We start from the raw sequence: 21,644 nt of genomic DNA, 5'->3' as shown, positions 1-21,644 counted from the left end.
TGCTTGTGTTGACATGAAAGGTACTACAATGTCGTGATCGCCGCTATATATATATATATTCACCCAAAATAATATAATAATTCAACAAGTTTTATATCAATTCTCCTTAATTTGTATATAAAATTAGAAAGTTGAAAATGCTATTAATCTTATGGTAAGATTCTTACCTATAGGTGAGAGATCGATAACTGTTAAATTCGGGTTTTACTGTGGGCTTCCAACTCAAAACCAATTGGCAATGAGTAGAGAGGTCCTAATCTTTTATATATTACCAAAGTCCTTTCACATTTCACATCTATCAGATGTGGGATCTTTTCTCCACACGCCCCCTCGAGATGATGACTCTTCTAGCCATTAATCTCGACAGAATCCATCACGCCCCCTCGAGATAGTACTCTTTTTTTTTAGCTATCTCGATGGAATTAGGCCTTCCTTTGGGCCATCAATTAATGGGGTGATCGGGCCTCTATTCGAGCCGGACTAATTAACGGACCAGCGTATGTAGGCTCTGATACCATGTTAGATTCGAGCTTTATTGTGGGCTTCCAACTCAAAACCAATTGGCAATGAGTGGAGATGCCCTAACCCTTTATATATTAGTTAATCCTTTCATATCTTTCCGATGTGGGATATTTTACACTAACACCCCCCTCACGCTCAGGCATGACCATCTGAAGCGTGGGCATATGTGGGAACAACATCCACGGGGTGGCCCAAGAAACAACCTGCTCTGATACCATATTAAATTCGGGCTTTACTGTGGGCTTCCAACTCAAAACCAATTGGGAATGAGTGGAAAGGCCCTAACCCTTTATATATTACCCAAGTCCTTTCACATATATCAGATGTGGGATCTTTTCTCCACACGCCCCTTCGAGATGATAACTCCATCTTGAACCGATCCCACTTGGACCGATAATAAACCCCTTCTTGGGCCCCCATTACTCGGGTTAACAAAAAGCATGTCCGTATCCACTTTTCTAGGTCTACCAGAATTTGAATCTTGGGCTCTGATACCATATTAAATTCGGACTTTACTGTGGACTTCTAACTAAAAACTAATTGACAATGAATGGAGAGGCCCTAACCCTTTATATATTACCCAAATCCTTTCACATCTATCAGATGTGGGGATCTTTTCTCCGTAATAACCTCTGAGGCTGTTATTCATATGGTATCGTACGCTGCTCTTAATGTCCATATTATAAGGCGTGTCCATAGATTAACATCCCTTAGTCATTTTCTTATACTTCCCCCTAAGTCATGTACATGTAAGAAGTGCATTTGATTCACAATATTATCGAAACTTTTATTTTTTTTTCAAAACTCAAATCGCTCAAAATATTTAGAGATTCGATATTATTTTTGGCATTAAAAGTTTAAAACCGTGACATAAATAAAACTGAAACTTGTCATGTATAAATATTATATACCTCTACCACATGAAGTGCTTCGCGAACGCTCTCGTCATTGGCCCAGTTGGAAGATATTAATTCTATGTATCTACTAGTGGGTGAAAAACTAATCTTGTGTAAATATTTATATCACAATGGTTTTGCAATTCATTACTTTTCCAATATAGTAAACATAAAATTAGACAAAGAGCAAGAAGATGGGATGCTTACATAGCAATCAGTAGATGGAAGACATGTTCTATATACAAGTTTCGTCTAGTTCTTTCAAGTTGTGGTGTTCAAAGGGGCCACCATGACCTTTCTAAATCTGGATATGGGAATGTGGGCCGTGGCTAATACATTATATCAAAACATATTTGCTAATATAACTTTGATTTTATATTTTGGAAGCTATTATTTCGAGACAGAAGGTTTTGGTTTGAGATATATGTCCGATCAGGGTTAATTTCTCGGATATTGGTTAAAGAAAAATAAATAATTGAACAGAAATCATCAAAATCTAAATAGTAACGACGTAACATCTACATTTGTTCAACTTCGACAGAAAAGCCGCATTTGCAGCGTTTTGTTTTCACAGAGGTTTCCTCATCAAAGGTTTCTTGGTCCTCAAGAAACACATGCTCATGGCTTTCGTCTTCATTACGATTCTTTCTTACTCGTGACCTTCCTCCTCCTCCAGTCTTAGCCACACTCTGCTTTTCAGGTGATTTCACGTTCTTGGCCTTAATGATAGGCACTGAATTCACTTCCAAACTCTTCGTTTCGACACTGTTAGAGTTATTAGCGTAACGGTTTTTCAATCTTTCACGGGTTAAGATAGACGAAAGAAGCTGATACCATCTTGAAGCTGCTTGTGCTTCATTTCTTCTTCTCTCCTCTTCTTCTCTCTTTTCTTGTTCTTCTGCATATGCCTAACCAAAACCAACAAAGTGAGATAAAAACCAAAGGATCTAATATTCAAGAACATGGCGGATTTCTCTTGTGTTTCAGATCGTAAGTTATGGAGACTGTACCTCGAGGATTGTGTCTTTGAACTCGGTACAGACCACAATACCTTGAAAAATAGGAGTAGCACCTCCACTTCTGTACTCGAAACCAACCATGGCAGGTGCATAATCTATACCAAATCTCTTAGCAACCGAAAATATTCTAGGAAGCTTTAGGTGGACTGTTCCAGGTGGGAGACATTTCTCAGACCAGACATCAACTTGACCGCGCTCGTTCTGAAAAAAAGGATTTTACACATACACTAATTGGTGTGTTATGTTCATGGAAGCCATATAAACAAGGACAAACAAAACAATATTTGTTTTACCTTGGGCACAATTCCGTTAACAGCGCGTGGGAGACACAATGGTTCCATTTGCCACTTCCCATATAGTTCCATGCAATAAGAACCACCTCTAATTTCACCGTTGCCATCTCCAAAATCTTTTACTTTCTTGAACTTCGAGTTCCGCTTCAGAATCTAAGGTAATAATAGACTTCAAAAGTTGATCACCAAACCGGAGAAAAAAGGGAATGACTAAAGATAATCATCAGGGGAGAATAAAAGACGGAAACCTTTGAGGGAACTTCATTCGCCTTAAGTTGTAGCCCATCACGAAACCACCTTTCTTTTGATTTGAGAGTCTGCACACAGGTTCGAGGATATACTGAATGACCATTGCAAAACCCCAGAACTGGACCTTTTGGGTGAAATATCTGGTTCTTGTGAAGCCATTTCTCAATAGCATAGAGTTCATGGGTTTTATAGGCCTGCAAGATTTAAATAAAGGGAGTTTTGTAGCTGATGGTTTAACCGTTTAAGTGAAGCATGAGTTTTAAATATGTTTGCCGGGATACACCCAATTTACCTGTTGGTTAGTAGGAAGCGGCTCAGTCAACGACCGCGTAGCCAACTCCATATCTTCAAGAGCACTCCTTATACCATAGGAAGAGCTACTTAAGGAAACTCTGTTAGCAACAGGATATAGACTATTGAAATTTCTCAGAGCAGTGTCTTCATTGTGAGTTGCGGCTGACTCTAGATGTATTAACGGTGCTAATACCATATCCCACCACACTGAACACACCCTTTTGGATGAAATAGTGTGCCATTTTGTACAGTACCTGAATAAGAAAAATGTCCAAAGGAAAAAAGATGTAAAGAAGGTCTTTGGCTCCACCTCCAATAAAGAAATTGTAATACAGGTAATAGAAACCTGCGAGTAACATCTTTGGCTCCACCACCAGCAAAAGCGACAACATATCTAAGAGAGGTTTTGCAAGCGGTAGTTGTAGCTTCAACGTTTTGCGCTGCATCTATCACTCCATTAACAGCATCCACATGGACCCATTTCCCATCCATGTTTTCCCCATTGCAGAACACCTCAGCCCAACAAAGGGGAGAATCTACTTTCTTAGAACCGATAGCCGTGGATATTAGTTGGTCAGAAACTGACGGGCCATCAATTATTTTTGTTATTTTACGAATTTTCATTTTCTCGTTCACTTTAGAGCGTTGTTGGTTGTCTGCAGTTGCACTCAAAGCCATGGCTATTTGCATCTCGTACTCTACATCTCCTTTCCTCTTTGTTCCACCAGATTTACTAGACGTTCCTGCTTCGCAAGATGAATTGACTGTATTGTGTTGCAACTGATCAGATCGCAGGGAGTTCCTATGCTGAGGCTCAGACGTTTCACAGACACTTTTATGCTCAACATGGGAAGAAGATTTATTTGGGTATGACGAGATGGCCTGCTGTTTTGGTACCATAAGCGTTGAGGTCCTGAATACCCCATGCTTCATTTTACCTCGGTTTTGACCTGTTGATTCGTCCTTATCGGCCCCTGGTTTTAAGGATGCAACATCAAGAATAGACACAAACCTGCGAAACTAAAATTAGTACAGAAAACTCGAAACATACTTGGCATACTAAGGCATAAGTATTATAAATAAGCAACACTTCAGAAACTATGGTACAGTAAATAGCTATCTGACAAAGATTAATCTTGAAAAGCACAACATCACATGGCAATGAAAGTTATGGAGCTGAAAACTTAGCCAAATGTGACTGAGGAAACACATTAAACGTGCAAGAGTGGAGCTCTCATGTAGTCATGACAAGGTGTCATTAATACACAGAGCAATAAACAGATTCAAACCAAGCCTGGAAACCAAATATATGTACTACTATATTGTGGCAACAGTAAAAAGTATTACGTACCGAGTTGTGAGCTTTAATGCTCTAAACAAAGCAACAGACAGTGCTGCAAGCTGCAAAAAGGATTCCATAAGTTTCCTATAGAAATTGACTTTGATCAATATTGGACCACTACTTTCCTAAAAGAAGGATTAACTTTGGAAAAGCCAAACAGAGTAATCTTCACACGCAGATATTCAAGATACTTTGGAAAAAGGAAGCTAACTTGTTTAAAAAGGTTAAATGTCAAAAATCTGATCACAAGCTTACCTCTTCAGCTGTGCCTTTACGAGATTCAAGAGCAAATGCTAGGGAAGTACGAAAAGTTTTCTCAGAACAGGGAGTACACCTAACGGAAAAGTTTTCACGAACCTACAATATAAGCCAGGGAAAAGTTGTTTTAACATTCCATCAGAACAAAATAAAAGCTACAGGCCAGTAAACCCATACCCAACGAAGAAGAGGGGCTACATCCCTGACAGTTACTTTCTCGATATTCGCTACTTTTGATAAGTATGATGGCAGAAGTGAAAGCAAGGCAGCCTGCGAATAAAACTTAAAGATTAGGTAAACGCAGGATGCAACCTAAGCAAGCAACAGGTAACACAGTTGTAATTGATGGATACAATTTGTTTACCTGAATCAAGGGATCATTACAAGCATTATCAACTATCCTCCCTCTTGCGAGCAGACAGAGCAAGTGAACCTTATGTACAAGTTCCGCCCGTTCCTTAAAAGACAAAGTCCGAATCTCTTTAGCTACCACTCATATTTGGAGAAGAAACAGAAGTAATCATATAGCAAATCCTGAAATTTAGTTCAACCACAGTATACCTTGTCTTTTGCTGTTGCACGGTATGCACCCTTCTGCTTCTTAGCATCAGGAACATCATTATCAAATTCTATGGTTAACTCTCTAGTGTCATCAACACTAGCATCAACCGTGTCATCAACACTAGCATCAACCGTGTCATCAACATTAGCATCAACCGTGTTATCAAGACTAGGAATTGGACAGTCTTCCCAGTCTGAATCATTCATTTCATCATCATCCGAGAGTACAATAGTAACACATTCCCTGCCCTTTAGAACGTTATCAGTTAAAGTTGCCTTAACGGCTTGCTTCCCCTTGTCATTTACACTTTTATCCCGCTGCAAAGATAGAAAATCAAAATAATCTTTAACACTCCCAGACAACAGAGGAACTATACAAGAAAAGAATCACCACTCTCCCCAGCAAATATTTTGGCATAAGACAAACAAGAAACCTTGCAAACAATCTATAATAAAATTTGCTACTCCTACTAACATCTTTTAAGTACCAATAGTAAAATCACCATAAGAATAAAATGTTCTAGGCATAAAGAGAAGAGACAAAACCTTTGAGGAATCAAAGTTGTCATCTTGCTTCTTCTTGCCTCGAGAAGTTCGTCTGTCTAGAATTTTGTTCACTGCAGCTCTAGAGGCTGCTGAGAGTCTACCGTCCTTACTATCACTTGTAGATTTCATCTTTTAGGCTTCTTCAGAAAACCCTAAGCATTAAAAAAAAAAACCAAAATCCAAAAAATTAAAGCCGAAAGACAATTGTCGATTAGGTTACCAAAAAAAAACGACAGTCATTGTAATTTCTCTGCAACTTCCATCGTTGATGGACACTAACCAAATATTTTTAATATCCAATTCCAATGATAAAGTTATGTTCTTTGCATAAATAATAAGTACAGAAAGTATAAAAAGGAAAAAGCTTTCTCAATCGTTCCCCAAAGAGTCAGGCTATATATAATATGACGCAGGTAAACACAAATTTGAAGAGAGAAATATACACTTACCGACGAATCGAGGCCGTCGGAGAGACAGAAAGTATTCGACCGGAGCGAACGATTTCACGCGCCAAATTCTCCCGTCAAACGACCGACGTTCGGAGGAAAAAAAAAAACTAAACCTTTCTCCGATTCCGAGAGAGAATTAAGATTTCTTTAAGATGGGACCCACCAAACCAGTTCATTAAACCACCTCAATTATTTTATTTTTTTACATTCCATTATGATTTATTTGCTCTTTATGGACTTTTTATTAGACAACAAATCAAATGTATCAAAACCAAACGCTACAAAACAACGTTTAGAGACGGAGATACAAGATATGGGTTTTACACAATTCTCTCTGATCGGACGAAAACTTAACAATCTTTCGACCCCAAAANAAAAAAAAAAAAAAAAAAAAAAGAAAGCATGTTTTTCTCCTACAAAAAGCTAAAGACATGGTGACATTTTGAGCCAATGAGATTTAAAAACCAAAAGACGTGATCTTTTTCTATCAACCCGTCATTCCTGGGAAGAGCTGCGATATCTTGTTGAACACATCCATTACCTGCAACACAAAATAAAAACATCAAGTTTCTTACAAAAGTATTCTCTTTATGAGAGTTCCTTTCGGACGACGTGGAGGAGCAAGTGTAGCAGACGATTTCAGTATTACCTCTTTGTCGTTCTGGTACTTCATGATGTTCATTGGGTTCTCTGAGCACTGCAGCCAAAAAACAATAACAACAACAATTATCAGTCAATACACGTTTTGCTTTTGTGTATGAGAAAATGTGGAATCTCAAAAGACATTCCTCTCATTCAAGTTAAAGAATACGTACTTCCATTAACGCTGCTTGGACTCTCGGATTCTGGAATGCCATGGCAACATCAGGGTTCTCCATGATCTTCGAAATGACTTCTTCTGGAGTCAGTCCTATTTGATCTGAGCAAATACGTATGTGTTTCAATCAATGAGTATCAATCCTTTATTAGGTCAGAAAAATAATAGTACCATCAACTTGGTAGAAGAAATTGAGATTTGTCTTACTGAATTGTTGCTTCACTTCAGGGCTATTCAGGTCAAAATTCTTCAAGGTATCTGTCATTCGCTTGTCCCATTCACCACTCCCACTCATGTTATTCCTAAATCCATGTAACAAACAAAAGTATTTCTTAATAATATAGTTTAGAGATTCTTAAAAGCAATGGAAAATAAATAAATCTGTCTGTAAAAATGGAGCTTACAACATGTCCTGTAACTGTTGACGGTACTGAGGATTTTTAAGCATCCCTACAAATTTTCAAGTCGAGATGATAAGTCAATTAGATCATTCCTTCACGACTGGGTGGGTGAAACGGAGACAATTCTGATATAAACTAGTTCTAGGTTTCCATTCAAAGATAGTTACGTAACTTTTTTTCTAAAACTGAGAAACAAGACCAAAGATGATAATAATAACAGGATTCCATATTAACAGACTTACATTTGAAAGTTTCTGGGTTCCTCATCTCTTCAGGCAAGTATCTGCATGTTACCAAATGTCCTCTTAGAAACCAGTTTTAAAGTTATACTGAAGGGAAGCATTTGAAGATAATGTGATAGGGGAGATGAGTTACGGGTAAACCATCTTCTGCACTGTTGGATCTTCCATCATTTTCTCTAAAGCTTCTACTGACAAACCCGGCCCTCCTTTCCCACCGCCTGTGTAAACATCAGAGAGACCAAGGAATCAGAAGGAAAGAAAGACTATTATGCACGCAGATGAGAAAAAAAAAGTCATAATANTACCTCTTTGTCGTTCTGGTACTTCATGATGTTCATTGGGTTCTCTGAGCACTGCAGCCAAAAAACAATAACAACAACAATTATCAGTCAATACACGTTTTGCTTTTGTGTATGAGAAAATGTGGAATCTCAAAAGACATTCCTCTCATTCAAGTTAAAGAATACGTACTTCCATTAACGCTGCTTGGACTCTCGGATTCTGGAATGCCATGGCAACATCAGGGTTCTCCATGATCTTCGAAATGACTTCTTCTGGAGTCAGTCCTATTTGATCTGAGCAAATACGTATGTGTTTCAATCAATGAGTATCAATCCTTTATTAGGTCAGAAAAATAATAGTACCATCAACTTGGTAGAAGAAATTGAGATTTGTCTTACTGAATTGTTGCTTCACTTCAGGGCTATTCAGGTCAAAATTCTTCAAGGTATCTGTCATTCGCTTGTCCCATTCACCACTCCCACTCATGTTATTCCTAAATCCATGTAACAAACAAAAGTATTTCTTAATAATATAGTTTAGAGATTCTTAAAAGCAATGGAAAATAAATAAATCTGTCTGTAAAAATGGAGCTTACAACATGTCCTGTAACTGTTGACGGTACTGAGGATTTTTAAGCATCCCTACAAATTTTCAAGTCGAGATGATAAGTCAATTAGATCATTCCTTCACGACTGGGTGGGTGAAACGGAGACAATTCTGATATAAACTAGTTCTAGGTTTCCATTCAAAGATAGTTACGTAACTTTTTTTCTAAAACTGAGAAACAAGACCAAAGATGATAATAATAACAGGATTCCATATTAACAGACTTACATTTGAAAGTTTCTGGGTTCCTCATCTCTTCAGGCAAGTATCTGCATGTTACCAAATGTCCTCTTAGAAACCAGTTTTAAAGTTATACTGAAGGGAAGCATTTGAAGATAATGTGATAGGGGAGATGAGTTACGGGTAAACCATCTTCTGAACTGTTGGATCTTCCATCATTTTCTCTAAAGCTTCTACTGACAAACCCGGCCCTCCTTTCCCACCGCCTGTGTAAACATCAGAGAGACCAAGGAATCAGAAGGAAAGAAAGACTATTATGCACGCAGATGAGAAAAAAAAAGTCATAATAAATGAGATGTGAAACATATAGCTATACTAATATGCCTGTATACTAGTACTGTTCACTGCATGAGAAAATTCTATATACAGTAACAAGTATTCCATAGTGTTGCATGTCTAATAACAATACAGAGCAACGACAAGCAGAACTGCAGAAGGTCATAAGTAATGGAGTAAATTCTCTCAAAGCCAAAGCATCCCTCTTATCACCAATTTAAATATCTTCCCTTGTTTTTAATTGTTGGCACAAGGTATAGAATAAAACGGAAATCTCTAGCCTTAATCACGAATCAAGCAAAGGGCTCTGCAAGTGATGAAAACTGCAATTCATTAACTCACCCAAAGATTGAAAAACCTCTGAAGCAGTGGCACCATTTGCCGGACCAGCTCCATTTTGCAAAACCTTCATCCAAAGATCAAAAAAGAGAGCATAGAAATTTCCTGGGTTAGCAAAATTAGGTCACGTTTCAAAACACCACTTGGTGTGCTGTGCAGATACAAAAGAAAACGAAACTTACATCCTCAAACAAGCGAGTTTCTTTGGGGGGACTAGTTTCAGAGACTTCAGCATAGTTGCTAAATGGGCTTTCTTTTGTGGTTTCCTCAGGTGAAACGTCTTCAAAGGCTGCATCCAAAGTTTCATCAGATTCCAAATTGGAAGCTTAGAGAATGAGAAAGGAAGAAGGTCAAAATTGAAGGTACACATGAGAAGAGGTTGATTTCTGACAAAAGAATTTACCATAGTTCTTTTCTTCTTTCTTTACTGTGCTTTCCTCAAAAACAACACTTGGCTTATCCACTTCTATATCCTTTGTAGGGGTAGGTTGCGGTTTAGTCGAAGGAGGAGTATTAACTTTTGACGGCATCACATCAACAGTAGCACCTGAAGACGGGGATTGAGACTGGAATGGCGAGGAAGAAGGAGTTGGTTGAGGAGGAAATGGAAACGGAAAAGCTGATCCTGATGGGAATCCAGGATTATTAAACTGGCTATTTTGCGTATTCATCTGGTTCATCATTGTCTTCATAGCTGTTTGCATTGCATATTTCTGAAACGAAAGCCAAAAAAGCCCAGAGGGAGTAACAGCCAGTAAAAGCCAGTCCGAGAATGATGAGGGAAAGTATTGAGAACTAGTGAAGTATATTTGAATCAAACAGTTATGAAAATGATTATAGGTGTGAGTGCCTGAATTGCATCACTAAAACCATAACGGTATGTAGATTTCTATCTATGAATCAAGTGACTACCCAAAAAAAGAGAGGCAAATGTTCCATGCTTAAATATATGGTTCAAAAGGTGTGAGCAAACTGTTTACTTTGTTAAGATAACCAATTTAGTTAATAATACTATTTCAGATACATGAGCACTACACACTAGAGATAACATGAAGCATAAAATCGTGGCTCTGCAAAAGACTAGAGAACAAAAGTCCCATAAAGCATATAGGGCCTAGTATATGTACCTTTAAGTTTGAAGTTACCTGCAATGCCATCAAAACAAAATAAAAATCAGGTAATTATTCTTCGACACTGAAGCAAGAAAGAATACGTATCAAGAAATCATGAAACTAACCAATGAGAACAACGCTGATAGCCCAACTCCAACACCAATCCAGAAAAGTGGTGATCCTCTACAAGTGAAAACACACAAGTTAAGTACCAAGAATCAAACAATGAAGATGGTGGCGGCACAGGCAAAATATAATAAAGTAAGCATAACCAGGAACATGAGTTAAAACTTACATGGTTGATGAAGATGGTGGCGGCACAGGCACACTAGGGGGAGCAACAGAAGTTGTCTGTTTATCACGACTCGATGAAAAGATACTTGCAAAAGCTTTGCTTCTATGCTTCACAACCGCTGCAAATGAACAAATAATGGCATTTACATAATACGAATTGCAGATTCACAAAAGTGTGGATTTTTAAGTGTGATAGAGCAATTCATAAGCTCATCTTTTACCAGTCCAAAAGGGTTTACAAATTGAGTTTCAATTCTACTGATAAATGTAAGAAACTGGAAAAATTCTAACGAACTTTTCCATCACAAATCATAGCGATATGAGTGAGAGTTGCAAACTAACCAATTTCATTCTCCGGACGAGAAGAGGGAGACTGAGATTGAGCAGAGGCGGATATTTTGGAGCAGCGGAGGACAATTTTAGGAGTCTGACGAGAAAACCCTACTGGGTTTTTACGCGAGGAAGTGAAATTGCATCCGATTAACAGCTTTGGAGAAGAAGCTGAGCAAGAAACTAGGGTTAGGTTCTCCATTTGTATTGTTTCTTTGGATAGAAGAAACAGAAGATGACCCTAAACCCAATTCTGGTGGAGAAGAAGAAGAAACGAAGAAGAAGAAAAGAGAGACTCTTTGGTCTAAAACGCCACTGTTGTTGTATCATCCATCCTTGAAGCCACGAGGTTTGAGAGTTAGTACTAGTCTTGGATCCACTGCACCCAAGTGTACTGGAACTAACAGATGGCGTGATTTTTGACCGTCAAGATCAATGAACTTTATTATCAATCCAAGGGCGGAAGAACGAATACGAAACTCCTTCGTGATTAATTTACAAGTCACCCCTCAGCCTTTGATTTTCGTTGCGTTATAATACCCCGTATCTATTTTAAGACACTTTTTTTTTCTACACATCGTTTTCTTTGAGCAAATCATATAGTGTATGTATCAATGTATGCTACATTGTTTTATGTTAATCACTTTTTTTTTTCTTGTTGAGTCTTTCCTTATAGTTTTGGCCTTTTGGAACTGACAAATTTTTCGATGTTACGATTTCTGTCAAACGCTAATGACATGATAAGTTCACAAATCAATCATAGATGTAATTTTTAAGAGTATCCCAAAATTTCATCACAGAAACAACTTGATTATTGTTGGACGACCACGGGCATACATGACTATGAACACATCGAGAGGATTTTTTGCCTGAAGAACTGATTTAGGAAACGAGTTTGAGGCAATTGCCATGGTAATAGAGTTCACACGTTACTTGGAAAAAGATTTACTTTTATGTCAAACATTCAAAGTCGAAGAAACATGGTAACACGTCCTGAAAATCATACGCCATTCCTGCAATTTTATTGTTCTGTAGTTATTTCACCATTTGGTACACACTGAAAAAATTATTTGTTCTTCCCTTTCTATTGCTTTAGTACATTTTATTTATCTGGCATTAACTTGAATCACAAACAAATACAAGTAGAAAACCACCTCTTTCGTTTAAAAAGACAGTGAGAATACATCTCAAGCATCCAAAAATATATCACAAACTAAACTTATAAAACAACATGGAAGAAAAAAAAAACAGATTTCAAAGCTGCTTCTCAGATAATGGGCACAATGTTTCCACATATGAGTGCATGAGACCATGGTAAGGTTCTTCAAGATTTAAACTAAGAAAATGTCAAACAAGAGCTCCACACTGCTCTCTTCCTTGATCTAAAACACAAAGGAAAAAAATGGATCTCCCTTCGAGCATCTTAGATCAAAGTGTTATCAAGCAATACAGAGATCATGAACTTCTTCTTTGGATTAAATCAAGAAGAACCACATCAAGTTCTCAGCGCATCTTTTCAGTGTGGTTAAAGCAATAAAATCATCATAGAGCAGCTAAAAACAATAACAAAAATCAAAAACCAAAGAAACTGATTATGAGAACAAGCTGCTTCTCAGACAAGGGCCAAGTTTGTCCACATGAGAGGGCATGAAAACGTGCATGTCTCTTCAAGATTCAAACAAGGGAAAATGTCAGATAAGAGCTCGACATATCTCTCTTCCTTAATCTAAACCACGAAGGAGAAAAAAAACCTTCAAGCAACTTTAGATCAAAGTGTCATAAAGAAACGACGAGATCGAATAGACCCTTTCTCTAGTTTGAATCAAGAAGAGCCACAATCACATTCCCAAACCCATCTCTTCAGTGTGGTTAAAGCAAAAAGAATCATCATAGAACAGCCAAAAACAAAAAAAAAACATAAATTTCACAAACCCAAGATCATAATCTGAAAAAAATGTCAAAACTTTAAATCGAAAACAGAAAACTTAGAACACACTAGCAAATTTGTTGAATCTCGAGAAAATGCTAGAAACCACGAGAAATAAAATTCCACATGTCCAGAGATTCAAAACCATCAATGAAGATGTTTTTGATTTAGCATATCAGAACATACGATTCTACTAAGCTATACAAGAATATGATAAGCTTAAAGACTCTTTAACACAAATCTGTTCCCTTTATATGCTATTTTCTTAACCTAAGATTTCCTTGCAAAAAACCTCGGATCTTAACAGTAAAAAAATCGCAACTTTTTGGATATTCTTGAAGATAATCTTGCGGCGTAATCAAAGACGAAGTCGTTATATATATTTATAGCTTAGGGTTTATTACATCGCTTTTTATGGGCCTTAAAGGTTTTAATTTTTTATAAGCCCATTAGCCCAAATAAACTTTCCTTTCTTTTCGCTCCTTCTTCGTTCTTTTATTACCTCTGTTTCAATGATGAGAGAAAAAAAAAAAAAAAAAAGATTTCTTTCTCAACTTGTCGATCAGTGAGAGCGTCTCTGTTTCAGTGTTTCATCGAATTTTGCAGAGGTAAAGGTTTCCGTTTCTCTGGTTATGTTCAATTTGGGTTTTCAAAAAAACCAATTTTTTCTATAATTGTTGTTCATACAAGTGACAAAAGCTTCAAAAGCTTCTTCATTGTTTGTGTTCAGGGGCTTACACATAGGATTTGAGATCTCTCCTCGTTACGTTCTCTATCTTTCTTAACTTCAATTTTTGCTTTTTGTAATTCTATTCCAAATTAGCAAATTTGGAGAAATCTCGATTATTTTTTTAAAATTATTCTTCAATCCCCATGTATTTTTTTTCTTCCTCTGTATCAACTCTGACCCCGAATGTATAAGATGAGCCATGAACCTACTAATAATATCTCTCCTTCGGAGTCCCATTTTGGTTTCCCTGAGTTAGACTTAGACCACCTCCCCTTGACGTCCCGGCGGAGTTTGATGCTATCGGATGAAAGAAGAGTCTCTCAACCTATCGCTGCTTCTTTGCCTGCGTGAGTACACTGTCTGTAGTTTTAAGTCTTTGTTCCTGCGTGAGTAAAAGAGTCTCTCAGCATATGGCTGCTTCTGTTTTCACAAAGTATTGCTTTGGTCTCTTCTGTTTTGTAGATCGAATGTTGTTGATAGTATCGTGAAAAGGGAAGAAGAAGAAGAAGAAGATTGCTATAATGAGCTGGTAACATTGTAGATGTTAGGTTACTTTTGATTCCACTTATTTAAGTTTAGGCAACTGATTATGTAGTTTCCAGGGTGTTGTGTCAAATCGTGATGATGCTACAGAACCTGTAAACACAGGAATTTTGGAATCTACAAGCATTGGTTGTAGTCAAGGTCTGAATGTTTCTGAAAACGTAAGACCACAGAGCAACATTATAGTATGTTGTAGTAATGTGGAAGAGAATGACAAACGACTGGAACATATCAAGGACACCCCAAGGAGTGATGCTCTTGAACATCTCACACTGAAAGAGCGGCGTCAAATGCTTCTTGAAAGGTGCTTTTATAATCATTGATAATGTGACAAGCACGCTGAATGGTTTTTTTTCGCATTTTTGCACTAGCTCGCAATCATTTAGGGGCTAACTGCTTTTATCTACCATACTTGTTGTTGCAGGGCTGCTATAAGGTTGCCAGAATCTAACTTAGAGGTAAACAAAGTGACAAGTTCCCCGGTTTTTGAAGTTTTTTTGTGTGTTTAGGATCTATTAGGTCTAACTAGTATATTTGCATTAAAAATGCAGGATAATACTAAAGATTGCTATGAATCCGATCTTTACAAAATAAAAGCCGAGATTTCATGCGATAATGAGATAGCTTCGTCTTCTGGTGTCCAATTTAGCGGCTTTCTAGAAAAAATTGATTCTGTCCTCTGTAGAAATTTTAGTATAGGTTCAGAATCTGGAAGTCAGCTTAGTGGAATCCAAGAGAATGATATTCCGATTGCTCACGAAAGTTCTTTTGATTTGTCACCTGAAGCCAGTCTACATGAGTTATCCAGTACCAGTAGAGATGATGAACACTCTCAGTTAAGTAGTAATGGAAATCCAAGAATAAGTGTGAAAAGAATCAAAAGGAATCCGCTGCCTTTGAATGTGTGTGAAATGCAGTTTACTCAAGTAAAGACTGATCCTTTGGATGATTGCGTCATGGAGAACAATGACGAGAGAAACCCTGTCACCTCAGAACAGATACAGGTCAAAAGAGAGGTGGAAACCCATGGTGAAGCTTATGATGACAATGAGCTGGATTCTGTTAAATTGAGCTCTCGCTTGAATCGTTGTACATCTGCTCCGAATCCTTCGAAGTTTGTGAAAAACGAAGCAGAGACCGCTAGTAAATTGGATGAAGATGAGATAGACCACATGAAATTGATTGATCGATTAAAGCTTCGATCTTTTCATGGTTCAGGTCATCATGAAGAGCTTAATCCTCCGTCTTCAGGGTTTAGCTTCTGTACATCTGATGATTACGTTAAACCTTTGAAGATATTACGTCCATGGAAGCGGAAGAAAACCGCCACGTGAGTCTCTCTGCTGTATCCTTTGTCTATCTTTTGATTATCTTTGTTTCATTTGTGATCTTATAATATGTAATAACCATTACAGGGACTCAATTGAGACAGCTCTGGAGGAAGATGCTCCTGGTCTTTTGCAGGTATCATGGTTTTTCTTCTAACGGAACTTCTGCAAATTAGATTTCTTAAAGCACTGTGTATTTTAAATCTGGTATCTGCAGGTATTGATCCAACAAGGGGTATCAGTAGATGAACTTAGGCTTTATGGGGAGAACGAAGGTGGCAGTGATTCCTCAGATGATTCACTTCTTGAGGAGAGCTTCTCGGAGCTCGAAGATGTGATCTCGCAGGTAAAAATAATCCCTTTATTGCAAAGTTTCAGCCTTCTTCCACATGTTTTAGTTTGTTTCAAAAAGATTGAATCTTCTTGAAATTTATCAGCTTTTCTTCAAACGCCAGACGGGCACCACGAAACTTATTAATCTAAGTTTCTCAAAAGCTTCAAGAACTAGCTATTGCTTGACCTGTCTATTCTCCCTCATCGAACAAGTAAAAAAACCTCATCTCCGTCGTCTCTTCGGATTTTTATTTATATTTCCTAACTTGGTTCCTCATGTTTTCAAGGCGCGGTATTTGCGGTTCCGCAAATGGCCTGTTGAGTGGGGATGGTGCCGTGATCTCCAGTCTTTCATATTCGTTTTCGAGAGACATAACCGGTAAATTAACTCTCTCTCTCTCTCTCTCTTTCTCCCCCCTTTGCCGTTGCGGCTAAATTGAGAATGTCATGGATCTTTTGACTCTATACAGTATTGTAATGGAACGGCCTGAGTATGGCTACGCAACATACTTCTTCGAGCTCAGCAACACTGCATCAATCAGATGGCAGATCAAACGTTTAGTATTGGCCATGAAACTTGCAAGCTGTGGGAGATATCAACTAATTGAAAACAAGCCCTTACTGGTAAGTTCTTTTCTCAAAGCGATAAAAACGATATGATATGTCTTCAATGTATTGTTCTGAACTCTCTTTGGGGTTAATAAGGTAGGGGAAGATATGACAGAAAGCGAAGCGGAAGTGCTGATGAAGTACGGTTGGGTTCCAAACACGGGACTAGGGACGATGCTAAACTACCACGATAGAGTCTTCCACGACAGGAAAACTCAAAAACAGACATCGGAATGGAGATCTAAGATTTCCAAGCTTCTTGTCGATGGATATAACGGTGGAACCATCGTCTCAACTCTCATTGCTCACCATGATGATGATGATGTCTATGATGCCGGATTTGACATGGAAGGTGTTAAGCTTGAGCCTTATTGAAGCTGTGTATCTGTTATAGAGTTATTCGACTGTTGATATGAAACCTTTAATTGTTCATTTACTTATTATAAATTCAAAAACGTTTGTTATACTTTCGATTTATTATCATCATAAAAAAAAAACGAAATGTTACGTTTATTTGATAAGTGTGCTTAAAATTCCAACATCACAATTCTTAATAGTTACATATTTTATAATAAAAAATGGTAAAAACCAGTGTATATTGCATGCTTTGCTTTTAGGTTATCACCACTGACATAAGGTCGGTCATATTTTGCTGCAATTGTCACTATGTCAAGTAAAAGTCGTGGGCCTATTGATTTAGGCAAAACAATCTGGTGAACTGTAACGTACAAAGATGCGCGCAGTGCTGGCAAATTACTTTGACGCACGAGACAAAGAACACGTTTTAGTTTTTACATCAAGAGAGCTTTTTTTTTCTTTTTTTGTTAAAATCAAGAGAGAGAGCTTTTTGTGTAGCCAAAAAATGGACTAATTACTTTGATCACAAGTTAAGACTTTATTCCATTTACGTTTTGCACATAATATACATGAATATGACATATCAGGATTATCTTTTCAACTAAGTAAAAGATTGATACAACACCTTTTTCTAATTAATAAAAATTATCAGTGACATTATGTATTAACTCCTAATTATAATAATACACACCATAAACAACTTAATCGCTACAAAATTTTGTATCAATTTGCACGATATAAGACTGAATATTATAGGATATCGTTGGGTAACTTTGCAAAAGGGATTGTACTTTTGTTTTTTAAAGGTGTGAATTTTTAGCAAAATGTGTCACAACAATGAGTAGGAGAACGAAACTATACTCATTCACCAACTTCAAATATATTCTAATCATTGTTGTCGTTACCAATTTTTCCTTTTCTACATTTCATTTTAAAAAAAAATATATTATCCACCAACCTACAATGTATTATATAAAATTCTACGAAATTAATTAATTCCCTTATCTTCTTCCTTTCTCTTCTCTTTAGTCCATCATTCACAGTTCCACTATCAACCCCTTTGCTCTTCTTTGTGACAAGTCATGCCTAAGCAATGATCATATTTGTTATGAGAAAGGTTCACATACATGCACTCTTTTCTTCACTTTCTTTGTATTTTTTTATAATTCTTATTTTTCTTATTATACACTTTATGGTACAAAGAGCATTCATGGTTTTTGATTCAACAAAAAACTAAAAAAACAGCACCTATCTTTTACATTTTCTTTCCAAAAATATAATTAAAACCATAGTTATTAATACGCATTATTTTGTTTAACTAGGATAATGTGCAACAGTTGTAACTTGTGACCAAAATATTTAATTGTACCTCCATCATATGTTTGGAAGAAAAGAAGTGACGTTAGGATTAGATTGTGATAATCAAAGGTACAGAATTTCGAACTTTCTTTATAAAGAAATGGTTTGGTGAAGGTTGTTACCACTTGCCTATCAATCTCATTCACTTGTGGTCCATTGTCTTAAAACTTTATAGCCACAGCCATATTAAGACACCACAGCCTCCAATTTACGGGGACCTATGTATATAAATATACTACTACACATATGTAACTATATACTTTTTCTTTACTAATAAAAGTAAGATACAGTTTACAGCCACGTACCTGTATATTTTTGGATTCAAGTATGAGTCCACTTACAAATTAAATTAACATTTAAAAAGTGAAAAACTGAAAATAATGGTTAAGAACAAACAAACGCTAAAAAACAACACATTTTAAATTTATTAAAATTTACGGCGAGAAAGACAAAACACTGAAAATAACTTTACTTTAGAATAGAATTTATATTCAAAATTTAGATGTGCTTCAAGAAAATATTGTATATATGAAGAAAGAAATTTGTCATCTGTTGCGTCATGGTCAATCATCATATTGAGAACATTTTATCAAGAATTATTACTAATTTATGTTAAATCTATTCTGGGAATATTAATTGTTGTTTTGTGAAAATTTATTGTAGTCAAACATAGCCAAAACTATGACAGGTAATTATATATGATCACGTGTATGTGTATCTATTATCATATATATATATATATTTATGATTGCTAATTATATAAGTTGCATTTTTCCAGTTGTCTTTTTGGAAATGTGTTCGATGTTTTTTTTTCATCTTTCAAATGATATAACATTTCTATACGATCAACGATTTGTATTTTTATTATTGTTCGGAGAAAATCCTAATTTTGATATAATGTGATGATTTCGTGTAGCAACCTGCATATGACAGCATTGAGACACATGTGTTAAAGAAAAAAAAGATACACATGTGTCATATCAGCACTGTATGTAATATGTAAGTATGCATAAGTGTTAGTGCGGACTGATGCATGCGTGGATCGGCGTATTTTTCGTAATTTATGAGAACATATTTGATAAATCGGGCAAAATATATGATTAGTAATGAAAACTATACCATATCGACTATGTGAGGGATATGATTCAGATTACATATATGTGATACTGTGATTACAGACAGTGCCGGCTTAGATAGGGGACAAGAGGTGCGACCGCTCCGGATTCATAGATTAAAGAGACAAATAATGTCAGATTAAGAGGCACAAAAAAAATATAATGCAAGTTAAAGGGATACAAAAAAGAAATAATGCAAGATAAATGGGCACGAAAAAATAATGTAAGATAAAAGAGGCAAAAACAAAATTTGTAACAGAAAAATAATTCATTAAAATATGTATTAACAATTTATTTTTACGAGTCAATAACCAAAAAGACTTTATCTTTTATAATTATCTCAGCTGACTCCAACGTAGAATGAAAATAAATTTTTCTAATCTTATCAAATGTTTCTATATTATTAAAATGAAATCCATATTTTTTTAACATATAAGAGAAGTTTAAAAAAAAATTAGTCTTTCATTCAAAAAATGGGTCTTTCATTCAAAAAAAAATTGCCCATGGCCCCCTAAAAATCTTGAGCCGGCACTGATTACAGATTGTTAGAAGAAAAATGAAAACAGGGAACCTATGAAATGTAAGAAAATGATTATAGACATGTGTCGTGATATAATCCATAATGTTTGTATTTTGTCTCTCTTTTATCTCTTACATTTAATCAACCAAAATTAAACCGTGTTACTGATACATCAGCAATACTAATGCTAAACCACTAAGACTATAAAAGTTCATTTAAGTTTGTTGGAAACAAAAAGTATATGGATATGAAGTGAGTGTAGAGGTCGATGGTCCACCACAAGTGCTTTGAAGTTTTTGCCGTGAGATTGAGAATATTTGGTAGGTCGAGTTTATTAATAAATACTAAGATATTTCCATTCATGATTGTGACGCTGTTTTGTTGTAGTCTTATCATATCTAGCAATGGATTTCATCACCATGACGCCATTATTGTATCATCATTTTGTATTTTTCACTTCAAACCGAATATTTTACGTTTTTTATGAAAAAAGGATTTAATTATTAACGTACTTTAAAGCAAATTTCAATATTTTTTTATAAGTGGAACTCCATTAGGTAAAGTTAGTGTTCGAAAAAGCATTTTAGGCGTCCATCTCCACCCTGTCTAGGCGCTAGACGCTATAGCATCACCTAAACGATCGTTTTGATTACTTAAAATTGCAGTATTATCATTTTAAAGTATTTTTTAAATTCTAATTGCACAAATTTAAAATTTTAAGGTTTATTTCAATAAACATAATTATAAATGTTATTTAAAATGAATTAAAATAATATTTTGATCTATTTTTTGGTTTTTGATATAATATTTTTATTTTTTATACATATTTTATATAATTTTGTATATAATATCAAATATATAATAGTTTATTGTGTAAACGTCTAAACTGTCTCAATTTCAATTAGATATTCTAGGCGCTTACCTAGCACTTTCTTAAACATTGGATAAAATATATATAACTAGTCGGCAAAAAAAAAAAGTCTTTCTTGATATATCGTGAAAGGTTAAGGTTTAAGAATATTCATTACATATATAATGGAGAGACATTTACAACCTCTATAAAACTGGAAGTATATCTGACTATTTTGATGAATTGATTACTTAATGTGTATGCTGGATTTTTAGAATCATTTTGGTTAGTCAGTAAAGATTATGAACTTGAATATCAGGGGAATAGTTAATTATCAACTGTATACTATATATGACGCCAAACTTTTATTAATGGTGCTTTGTATATGTTTTCCCAAAAAATTAATATTTCAAAAGTGAAGAAAAAAACAAAGAACGAATGTTCAGAATTGCAATCTTTATTACATGTATTTTACACCTAATAATCCACTAAATTGCAACACCCAAGGCCAAACCCAAATCCCCCGACTTCAAGAACAAACAAAAAAAAAAGAGGAGATCAAACAAATTTTCAAAAAAAAAAAAAAAAAAAAAAAAAAAAAAAAA

General features: G+C 35.9%; 4 protein-coding genes and 1 long non-coding RNA gene across 6 annotated transcripts in view; 1 reads left to right on the top strand and 4 right to left on the bottom strand.

The window, feature by feature from the left end:
- Positions 1,851-6,588, bottom strand: LOC104705955 (DNA repair protein RAD4-like). Its single transcript, XM_010422060.2, has 13 exons — positions 6,430-6,588; positions 5,981-6,132; positions 5,435-5,752; positions 5,238-5,330; positions 5,051-5,143; positions 4,871-4,972; positions 4,625-4,674; positions 3,620-4,285; positions 3,272-3,527; positions 2,979-3,173; positions 2,731-2,883; positions 2,429-2,638; positions 1,851-2,326 (listed from the first exon to the last, which is right to left on the bottom strand). Exons 2-13 carry the CDS (start codon positions 6,107-6,109, stop codon positions 1,937-1,939), a joined length of 2,655 nt encoding a protein of 884 aa, XP_010420362.1. The 5' UTR covers positions 6,110-6,132; positions 6,430-6,588; the 3' UTR covers positions 1,851-1,936.
- On the bottom strand, positions 6,645-11,718 carry LOC104705954 (protein TIC 40, chloroplastic). Of its 2 annotated transcripts, none has more exons than XM_010422059.2 (14): positions 11,381-11,718; positions 11,040-11,157; positions 10,870-10,927; positions 10,760-10,777; positions 10,036-10,345; positions 9,815-9,921; positions 9,636-9,699; positions 9,139-9,223; positions 9,006-9,046; positions 8,767-8,812; positions 8,570-8,664; positions 8,361-8,464; positions 8,195-8,242; positions 6,645-6,970 (listed from the first exon to the last, which is right to left on the bottom strand). In XM_010422059.2, the coding sequence occupies exons 1-14, from the start codon at positions 11,568-11,570 to the stop codon at positions 6,917-6,919; spliced, it is 1,338 nt and encodes a 445-aa protein (XP_010420361.1). In that variant the 5' UTR covers positions 11,571-11,718; the 3' UTR covers positions 6,645-6,916. The 2 variants fall into 2 exon arrangements, with proteins under 2 accessions (XP_010420361.1, XP_010420360.1); XM_010422058.2 differs by lacking the exon at positions 8,195-8,242 and adding an exon at positions 7,079-7,126.
- LOC104705953 lies at positions 7,650-7,930 on the bottom strand. Its single transcript, XR_754399.1, has 2 exons — positions 7,890-7,930; positions 7,650-7,696 (listed from the first exon to the last, which is right to left on the bottom strand). It is a non-coding gene; the product is annotated as an uncharacterized LOC104705953 (long non-coding RNA).
- LOC104705952 lies at positions 13,813-17,351 on the top strand. Its single transcript, XM_010422057.2, has 12 exons — positions 13,813-13,903; positions 14,026-14,372; positions 14,488-14,554; positions 14,628-14,872; positions 14,993-15,026; positions 15,120-15,898; positions 15,984-16,032; positions 16,114-16,242; positions 16,334-16,441; positions 16,517-16,608; positions 16,700-16,853; positions 16,935-17,351. The coding sequence occupies exons 2-12, from the start codon at positions 14,209-14,211 to the stop codon at positions 17,211-17,213; spliced, it is 2,100 nt and encodes a 699-aa protein (XP_010420359.1). The 5' UTR covers positions 13,813-13,903; positions 14,026-14,208; the 3' UTR covers positions 17,214-17,351.
- The window catches only part of LOC104709172 (protein ODORANT1-like), a 2,286-nt gene continuing 2,158 nt past the window's right edge, over positions 21,517-21,644 (bottom strand). The window contains exon 4 of the mRNA XM_010425826.2: positions 21,517-21,566. Within this exon, the coding sequence (XP_010424128.1) occupies positions 21,517-21,566 (50 nt within the window). The remainder of the gene's footprint in view (positions 21,567-21,644) is intronic.

Source organism: Camelina sativa, chromosome 8, assembly GCF_000633955.1.
Source record: "Camelina sativa cultivar DH55 chromosome 8, Cs, whole genome shotgun sequence".
Lineage (NCBI taxonomy): Eukaryota > Viridiplantae > Streptophyta > Magnoliopsida > Brassicales > Brassicaceae > Camelina > Camelina sativa.
The sequence above is the reverse complement of the archived record's forward strand: the minus strand, read 5'-3'. Positions and strand labels throughout refer to the sequence as shown.